Source organism: Corvus kubaryi, unplaced genomic scaffold, assembly GCF_017639235.1.
Source record: "Corvus kubaryi isolate FWS band 111438036 unplaced genomic scaffold, C.kubaryi_AGA036_p1.0 40232, whole genome shotgun sequence".
NCBI lineage: Eukaryota > Metazoa > Chordata > Aves > Passeriformes > Corvidae > Corvus > Corvus kubaryi.
The window spans coordinates 7,335-17,161 of record NW_024581225.1 but is presented as its reverse complement, the minus strand read 5'-3'; the positions used below and the strand labels follow the sequence as shown (position 1 = coordinate 17,161).

Here is a 9,827-nt window from a genome sequence, read left to right as displayed (position 1 = left end):
GTGTGATCCCAGTGCTGTGTGTGTGTGTGCACAGCTCTGTGTGTGTGATCCCAGCTGTGTGTGTGTGCACAGCTCTGTGTGTGTGCAGAGCTGTGGTTGCTCGGGCGCAGTTCTGCACAGCTGTGTAAACGCGGCCGTGTAAAGCTGTGAATCGTGGTGAACGGCCGTGCGCTGCTCCGTGTGTGTGTGTGTGCACGGCTGTTGTGAGCAGCGGTGTCCCGCTGTGTGCTGCACACCATGAGCGCGGCTGTGTGCTCCTGGGAGTAGCTGTGTGTGCTGTGCACAGTGTGCCTGGAGGAGCACAGCTGGGGGAGGGTGTGAGTGACTGCAGCCGTGTGTGTGCTTGTGCATGGCTCTGCGGTTGTGCGTGGTCGTGCGCGGTTGTGCGCGGCCTCGTGCGGCTGTGCGTGACTGAGCGTGGTGGGGTGCAGGTGTGACTAGTGATTGTGCATGGTTGTGTGTGTCTGTGCGCTGCTACACACAGTCCTGTGTGCTTGTGCAGGGCTGTACACGCTGTGGGAAGGGTTGTGACGGCTGCGTGTGGCCGTGCACGGCTGTGCAGAGATGGACATGGCTGTGTGGAGCTGTGAGTGTTTGTGTGCGGTTGTGCAGGGCTGGGAGGGGCTGTGTGTGACTGCCCAGGTTTGTGCAGCTGTGAGAGGCTGTGCAGTAGTGCACAGTTATGTGTTTGCAAGCTGTGGCTGTGCACGGTTTTGTGCACCTGTGTGTGGCTGTGCGCAGGTGAGGAGGGCTGTGAACGCTTGTGTGCAGTCGTGCATGGTCCTGCATGGATTCGTGCATGTGTGGTCACTGCAGCTGTGCGCAGCTGTGTGTGGTTGTGCACGGCTGTGCCCCGTTTTGTGCAGCTGTGTGTGGCTGTGCTGGTGCATGGACAGGCAAAAGTGAAGCTGGGAATGGTTGTGCACAGTTGTGTGTGTGGTTGTACACGGTGGAGCGCAGTTGTGACCAGCTGTGCACAGCTGTGCATGGGGCTGTGGGCTGTGCACACCCGTGTGGGGCTGTTGGGGGGCTGTGCACACCCGTGTGGGGCTGTTGGGGGCTGTGCACACCCGTGTGGGGCTGTTGGGGCTGTGCTGCCTCAGCCTGGGGCTTTCCTGCTGTGAGGCAGCAGCGACTGTGGGAACATTCCAGGCGCTGGGATGCGGGGGGGCAGCCAGGCCCCGCAGCCCCTGCCCACCCCCAATTAGTGACCCCCCCATGCCGCCCCAAACGCGGGAACAGCGCCCGTTCAGAAGGGCACAAAGGGCCGCAGCCACATGTCACCGGGGATGTCACTGCTGTCACCTCCCCCCACTCTCCCCTCAGCCTGTGGGTCAGTATTTGTGGGGTTCCTGGGGGTCCCACTCCAGCACCATATCGGGGTGTCCCCTGAGAGCCTGGGGGGGCTGGTGGCACCCTATGTCCTTGCCAGAGGACCACCAGCCTCATCACATGCCTCGGTGTCCCTGGGGGCATTGCCAGCGGAGAAGAGAACCCCGCACCATCCTGGGAATGGCTTTGGGGTGCAGGGAGGAAGAATTGGGGAGTGGGATTCCCATCTCCTCAGTGCTGGGGCCAGCACAGCCCCCCTGGAGCCCCTGTTTGCAGAGGAGCCAGGAGTGGAGCTGCCGGAGGCAGCACGTGGCCCTGCTCCCACCTCACTTGGTTTGTGGGAACCGAGTGGGATGAGGATGCACACGCACCCACACGCACCCCCACGTGTTCTACCCCCAGACACTCACAGCTCAGGGCACTTCACAACCACCAGACCCCATTAATCACATTCCCAGGAGCAGCAGTGGGGCTCCAACGGGGAGGTGAAGCTGCCGCCAAAATACATCCCAGGGCTGTTCCCTCCCAGCCCCCCCAAAGGGCCCAGTGTGGCCAAATCAGGGGTCACGGGGATCACCCTGATTTTCCGGTTCCTGCTTTTTCTTGCTGGCAGGTGGAGCTGGTTAAAGCAGAAAATCCAGGGAAATCGGAGCTGGGGGAACAGGGGGGCCAGGGAGCTGCGGAGGAGGAGGAGGAGGACGGTCCGTGGGGATGAGCCGGTCCCTGGAGCAGCCCAAGGGCCCCTGTGGTGCTGCAGAGCAAATTAATTACGGCAGCGATTCCCAGGCAGGGCTGAGCCCTCCTCGCTGGGCCCCTGGGATTTAGCAGGGGGGCGGCCGATCCCCTCCTGCCCCAGCCCCGGGGTGCCCGCAGCATCTCGGAGCGCCGGGACGAGCAGGTGGCCGTGCGAGGGGACCAGTTGCGATGTGTCACTGGAGCCAAAGAGCTTTTAATCCTCCTCTTTCCAGGGCAGCTTCCCCCGCCGGGGCCGCGGCGGCTGCAAAGCAGCCCTGACCGCCAGGAATTTGTCGCTATGTGCTGGGAAAGCCGCTTCTCACCAGCTGTCGGCAGCCGGACGCGCCGGGCGCAGGCGCGGGGGACGGGGGTGAGGGGCCGTGGGGGCCCCGCTACGGGCCAGGGTCCGGCTCCAGCCCCCAGCATCCCTCCCCGCACCGGGATGATGCTGGCTTGGCTTTGTCCAGGTCAAAGGATGGGGGCTGGAAGCAGACCTGATGCCGGGGTTTGGGGTGCAGCTCCCCAAAGGGCGGCAGGGCTGGCAGGGAAGTGTCCTCAGAGTCATGGAGTTTTCGCTTCTCCTCTTGCCAAGGGCTGTGGGGTAGAGCCCCAAAGTCCTCGTCCTGACCCTCTGGGGCATCGTGAACCCCAGGGGCTTCATCCTCAGCTTATGGGGTGTCCCCAAACTCCAGCGGCATCATTCTGACCCTGTGGGGTATCCCTGAGCCCCAGGGTCTTTATCCTGAGCTAATGGGGCTTCCCCTGGTCCCAGGGGCATCATGCAACCCTCTGGGGCACTCTTAAACCCCGGGACCTCATCCTGACCCTATAGGGCATCTCTGAACCCCAGGGACATCATCCTGACCCTACTGGGGATCCCCTGATCTCAGGGCCACCCCCCTGCCCCATGCCAGCTCCTGGGCTCTGGGGTGCCACAGGCAGGGTGGGAAGGCGGCCCGGGGGTCCCTGGGGGTCCCCACTCGGTGCTGGGGGCCACAAGAAGGGCTGAGCGGGCCCGGCCGCCTTTGTGCCTCCCCTTTGTGCCCCGCGATTCACACGTTCGGGCTTTTATCCGGCAGCCGGGAAGGAGGAGGGCGAAGGGAGCAGGAGAGGGGGGAGAAGGGCTGGAGGGGGGAAATGGCGGGAAACGGCGACTCCCTTTGTGTGACAGGGATGGGGACAGGGACCGGGGACACCCGGCAGTGCCACCACTCTGTGTTTTGGCATCCCAGTGTGGACGCCCACCCACAGCGGGACCGAAGGGCTCCACAGTCCCCAGAAGGTTCCCCGATCTGGGATGTGTGGATGCCTGGGCCCACAATGGGGCCGATCCCACGGAATGAGGAGCCCCAGGCAGCTCCCTGGGCACATCTGCACCGAGGGAGCTGTTTTGGGGCGCTGCTCTCCGAGGCTTCCCCAAACCCCACCTCGTGTGGGGCAGGGTGATGAGTGGGGGGGCTTTCGGAGCAGGTCTGGCTGGACGATGCCCATGGATGCTGCAGGAGGCTGTGCCCCGTGGGCACCATGGCACCACAGGCAGAGCCACCCTTCCCTGTGCTCACAGGGTGCTGCCACAGCCCCTCACCATGGTCACCCCTCTCCAAGCCCCTCCTGGCCCCCCAGCTCCCCCCTGTGTCCCCCACCCCCCTCCCCTCACCGTGCTACCTCACACCACATTTTCTATCCTCCTGTGGAGGAAATATTCCCCGGGATGGAGTTTGTCTCATTGTGTTTTCACCGTTCACGGCCTTGCTCTGTGCCAAGAGGCTGGGCAGGAATTTGGCTTGGCCAGGGCTGGGCTCTGATTTCGGGGAAATGCTCGGGTGACCAGTCCTGGAGCGACAGAGATCCCAGAGCTGTGGGGTTCCATCTGCTTCCCTTGAGCCACAGGGAAGGGCTGTTATCCCCGTCTCAGAGCAGGGAAACTGAGGCACAGGCTACCTGGTTATCCCGTGGGATGATCCCTTAGGAAGCATCAGCGCCCTGGCCGGGGCCCAGCGCAGTGGGAGGCGACAGCCGGGGGAAGCGAGGGCGGGCGGCCCAACCTGACACGGGGCAGAGGGCACCAAAAACAGCCCAAAAACCTCTGTGGCAGAGCACGAGCAGAGAACAGCCCTTTCCGCCGCAGCACAACGAGCTGCTTCGGCCAAATAAGCAGATTGGAAGAAAAACAAGAGATTTTGCTGCTGGATAGAAAAGCACCGGATGCTCCGTGCGTTAAAGGCCGTCCTTTAGCCGAGAGGAATGTGCCAGATTGCGGCGGGGTCGGAGCAGCCGTGATTTACCCCCGTGCATACAGAGGATGCCGTGGGCAGCACAATTCCCTTTGCACCTCATTTATTGCTTTTCCAGCCTCGTTTTTTCCTCCTCCGCTGGATTTCCCACTCCTTCCCCCTTCCCCTGCCTCGCTTGGCTCCTGCTCGCTGCCAAAATCCAGGGGGATGCTGGCATCCTCCAGTGCCCAGCATGGAGCATCAGCCTCCCCAGGGCCAGATCTTGCCCTCAGAGCCCAGCCCGGCCCCAAAATGGGGCAGTAAAAAGGATAAAATCAAAATATCTAAGTATAAAATCGGCAGTAAAGCATAAAGTAAGCTACAAACGCTTCTCAAGGGAAAACATGTGTTGTGTATCAAACCCACCAGGATCTTATCACAGCCAGATCATTCTATACACACACACATACAGATATTTATATTTAATTAAGCTCCAAAGCCCACAGCATTCCTTGGAAACTTCTTTTTTTTGGCAAGGAAAAGCACATTGTGGTCAGCAGAGGCACCGAATGCTCGGCAGTTCGTCCTGGCTGGTGATATTTGAAAAGGTGTTCTTGAAACAAAACTGAAAGATGTTAAGTACAAGTAGACGTGTGGCAGGAGCTTGGCTTGGGTGGTTTGGGGGGCTCGAGGGGTTTGGGGGGGCTCAGGGGCTGGGATTTCCTGTGCTGAGCACCTGTGGCATCGCTGGTGAGGAGGAAAGGTCCCTGGTTGGGGGTCCTGTGCCCCATCCCCAGCTGGGGGTCCCATGTCCCATCCCTGTCCAGGGGTCTTGTCCCCCTCACTACCCTGAGGGATGCCAGCACAGCAAGAGAAGGAGCCAGAGGCAAGAGGCTGAGATTCCCACATCCCATCCCTGTCTGGGGGGCTCCTGTGCCCCATTCCCAGCGGAGATTCCCACATCCCATCCCTGGCTGGGGGGCTCCTGTGCCCCATTCCCAGTGAAGATTCCCACATCCCATCCCTGGCTGGGGATCCCATGTCCCTTCCATGACTGAGAGTCCTGTTCCCCATCCCCATCCGGGATTCCCATGTCCCATCCCTGTCCAGAGGCCCCGTTCCCTCACCATTCCCAGGGAAGCAGCGCAGCCAGAGGAGCCGGAGCCAGTGGTGGGGGCTGGAGGGGGCAGCGGCGGGGTGGGAGCGGGCAGGGTCGGGATGCTGGCGCGGCACAATCCGGCACAATGAGGCCTTGTGGCCGGTGGCTCTGACAAGAATCAGTCCTGACAGCAGCTCCACCAGCGGGGTCACCCACCCGGCACGGGGCCACCCGCCCCCGGCCCCCACACCCAGGGATACCCAGGGAGAGGGACCCCGAAGCGACCCGTCCTGGGGATCACCGGGATGTAGGATGTGCAAACAGCAATAAATCTCTGCATACAGAGAGATATGCGAGTATCAGGGCTGTTTGCAGCCCCACGGGAGGCAGGGTCACAGCTGGAGCTGGCACAGGGGGAAGCAGGTGGCACACACCGCAGTGCCTGTCGGTGAACGTCCCGCTCGGCGCGGTAAAAACAGGAGCCACACGCTACAAATACAGCTTAGTTTATAAAAAAGAAATCACAAATTTGGTATCGTTATAACTTTAGTGCACATACGATGCCCCCCAACCCCCACGGTCAAAAGTTCCCCGCGGCTGGCACGGCGTGCCCCGCTCAGCCGAGGGCTGGCGGGGACGGGTGGCACGGTGACCGCTCCCTGCTCCCATGGCACCTTCCTGCGTCGGCGCTTTGGTCCTGCCCTGACTGTGCCAAGGACACCTCTGCTCCCCGCGCCAGCCTTCCTCCCACCTCGCCATTCCCCTCTGTCCCTTCGGCCTCCTCTTCCTCGGCATCCGCCCCACAGCTCCTGCCCATGCCAGGGCCAGGCTCACCGCTGCCTGCTCCCCCTTCCACCCCCAACCTTACAGATCCATCTCCTGGCCCTTCCACTCCCTTCTATGCCCACCGTGTCCCTGGACCGGCCACCACGGCCACCCTCCCCCGAGCCCTGCTGAGGTCCGGGGGTCCGGCTGCCCCCCTGGTGCCAGACCCACCATGCCCCACAGCATCCCCTGAGCATGCAGCCCCCCGGTCCCCTGGGAGCCCCAACCCCGTGCCGCTGCACCCCTCACCCAGGCAGCTCCCTGGGCACCCCGGACAAGCAAGCCCCAGGAAAATCCCTTCCCTTCCAGCAGGATTTTCCCAGAACCCCCCAGCCCGCCGGCGGGTGCTGCCACAGCCCGGCTACGTGGCAAGGCCCAACGTGCCCCGCTCCCTCCAGGCACCGTCCCCGTGTCCCCCGGGGATGCTCTCAGTGACGGCAGCACCGCGGTCCCCCAGCGCCCGCGGGGCCGGGCTGCGCTCCCGGAGCCGCTCAGTCCACGGGGAACTCGCAGGGGTTCTGGCGCATGCGCTGGGCCCCCTCGTAGATGCGCTGGAAGTCCCGGTACCGGGGCGCGCAGCTCAGCCAGGCCTCCCCAAAATGCAGCCACCCCGTGAACAGGAAAGTGCCGGGGCCTGGCTTGACCCCGCAGCGCAGCGGGGTGCGGATGCTGCCCACCGGCTGCCCCGCCCGCCCGCCCGCCTGGAAGAGCGGGAATTTCTGGCGGTGGATGCGCGTGGCGCTCACCCCGATGATGGATTCCTGCAGCTCTGCGTCGTTGGAGACGCTCCGGATGCTGCCGCGGATCACTGCGGAGGGAAGGAAGGGAGGGGGTGTCAGCATGGCTCTGTCCCTAACCCCATTCCCATCCACATCCCTGTTTTTGTCCCCATCCCTGTCTCCATCCCCATCTCCATCATTGTCCCCATCCCCATTCCCATCACCATTCCCACCCTCATCTCCATTTCCAGCCCCATCCCCATTCCTATCCCCATTCCCATTTCCAGTCCCTGTCCCCATCTGCGTTCTCATCCCCATCCTTATCCCCATCTCTATTCTTGTCTCATTCCCACTCCCCTTCCTGTTCCCATCCCCATCTCCATCCCAATCCTCATCTTCATCTCCATCTCCGTCTCCATTCCCATCCCGATCTCTAACCCTGTTCCAATGCCCATTCCCATCCCCATCCCCGTCTCCATTCTTGTCTCATTCCCACTCCCATTCCTGTTTCCATCCCCATCATCTCCATCTCCATCCCCCTCCCCATCCCCGTCTCCATTCTTGTCTCATTCCCACTCCTATTCCTGTTTCCATCCCCATCCCCATCATCTCCATCTCCATCCCCATCCCCACTCCCACTCCCATTCCCATTCCCATTCCCATTCCCATTCCCACTTCCATTCCCATCCCCATCCCCATCCCCATTCCCACTCCCATTCCCATTCCCATCCCATCCCATCCCATCCCAATCCCCATTCCCACTCCCATCCCCATTCCGATTGCCATCCCCATCCCCATTGCCACTCCCATTCCCATCCCCATTCCCACTCCCATTCCCATTCCCATCCCATCCCATCCCATCCCAATCCCCATTCCCACTCCCATCCCCATTCCGATTGCCATCCCTATCCCCATTGCCACTCCCATTCCCATCCCATCCCATCCCAATCCCCATTCCCACTCCCATCCCCATTCCCATGCCCATCCCCATTGCCATTCCGATTCCCACTCCCATTCCCATCCCCATCCCCATCCCCATTCCCTTTCCCTTTCCCTTTCCCATCTCCATCTCCATCTCCATCCCCATCCCCATTCCCATTCCCCATCCCATAGCAGCGCTCTGTGCAGCCCAGCCCAGCCCAGCCCAGCCTGGACAGGTGTCCCAGTGCCCGTCCCCCCCTCTCCGAGCCCCAGGGGCTGCACTCACCAAAGTCACTAGTGCAAATGGCCATCAGAATCTCGGTGTCATTGCACGGCCGGCACGCGCCTGCGAGGCCAAGCACAGCTTGTCACCACCCAGGGGGACAACACCCCGATCCAGCCCCTCCTCACCCCTTCCGGCACGGGAAGGGGAAACTGAGGCAGGGCGAGGCGCTCACCTTCCGCGCTGAGGCTGGCGGCGGGCAGCGCCGGGCGGGCCAGCCAGTCCCCCCGCAGCTCGTAGCGGAAGGCGGCGATGCGGCGGCTGATGTCGGGGTGCGGGGTGGCCTGCAGGAACAGAGCCACCTTCTCCTGGGGCAGCCAGCTGAAGCAGCGGGCGCGGGGCCGGGGGGGCTTCCGGCAGCAGCAGCTCCAGCACCCCCTCCCTCTCCAGGTAGAGCTGAGCCCCCCGGAAGGTCCCGGTGGGTTTGATGCAGGCGGTGACATGCGGGGGGGCTCCCGCCCTTGACGGCGGCGCTGGTGGGGGGCAGGCGGGGGGGCCAGGCGGAGGCGAAGGGCCCCCGTGGGGTACAGCCATTCCAGCGAGCCCTCGGCACAGTGCAGGGACAGCTGCTCCACGCTGCCAGCTTCCTGTGACAGCCCGCTGTGGGGCACGGCACCGTGTCAGCCGGGACCCCCCAGGTGACAGGGACCCCCGCAGCCCACGTGTCCCCCAGCACAGCAGCACCCTGCACTCCCAAGCAGCCCCTCCACAGAAGTGTGTGGGATGGCCACAGGCAGGAACAGCACCAAACCCTCAATGACTTGGGCTTGGGATTCAACCACATCATTTCGGGGTGCTTGTGTCCCCCAGCACCTTTTGGGAGGGGCTGAGGAGGGGGCACAGCAGCACAGCCCCCTTCACATCCAGTGTGGGCTCCCAAACCACCCCCAGAGTGCCCACAACTCTGGGGTCACCCGTTCCCACTTTGGGGATCCCCAGTGGATGCTGGGGTCCCACTCTCGCGTGGGATGCCTGGAGCCACTCCTCTCCCGCGGCGTTGTGGGGGGTGGCGGGGGACACGCTGGGACGCCAGCCTGGGGGGAGCGGGGACAGTCGGGGGGCTGCTTTGTCCCTGACAGGATGCTGGGGGCTTCGTGGTCCCCATGTCCCCCCACGCGGGGCAGCCCCTCCTGGCGGGCCCCGGCTCTTTGTTCGGACTCCGGCGCCTTCGGGCGATGCTTCGGGCCCTGCCGGGGGCTGGGGGTCCCGCTGGCCACGGGGATGGGTTTCACGGGTGGGGGTGCTCAGGGAAGGGGTCCCGGAGAGGCGGGGAGCCCCACGGGGAGACCAGCATCCCTCAAAGCGGGGGGGAGCCGCACCCAGGAGTGAGGAAACTGAGGCAGGCGCAGGTTCCCAGCGTCCCACCCGTGACCCTCCCCACGGATGAGGGAGGGGGGTCAGCCCTGAGGATGGATGGGGGGGAGGGGAGAGAGCAGACTCCCCCTCCCCCCCCGAACCTGCCTGGGCGGCGGGAGCTCCCCGGGGGGCTGCGATCCGGGGACCCGCCTGTGCCACCCCCGCCCCGCCCGGCGCGCTGCCCCCGGGGCCGCTGTTACCGCTGCCGCTGTTACCGCTGCCGGTGTTGTTCCCGGTGCCGCTGTTCCCGGTGCCTACCTGCCCCTCCAGCTGCACTGGTCCGCCGCGCCGCCGCCGATGGCCGCCCCCAGCCCGGCCAGGCACAGCGCCCGCAGCGCCCACAT

General features: G+C 63.9%; 1 protein-coding gene across 1 annotated transcript; it reads right to left on the bottom strand.

The window, feature by feature from the left end:
* Window positions 1-5,869: 5,869 nt before the first annotated feature.
* LOC121672185 (meteorin-like) lies at window positions 5,870-9,827 on the bottom strand. The gene is given in 7 exon segments (XM_042044746.1): window positions 5,870-7,012; window positions 8,131-8,190; window positions 8,303-8,474; window positions 8,476-8,577; window positions 8,579-8,620; window positions 8,622-8,727; window positions 9,742-9,827. Coding segments are annotated over 7 exon segments (885 nt in total). The 3' UTR covers window positions 5,870-6,695.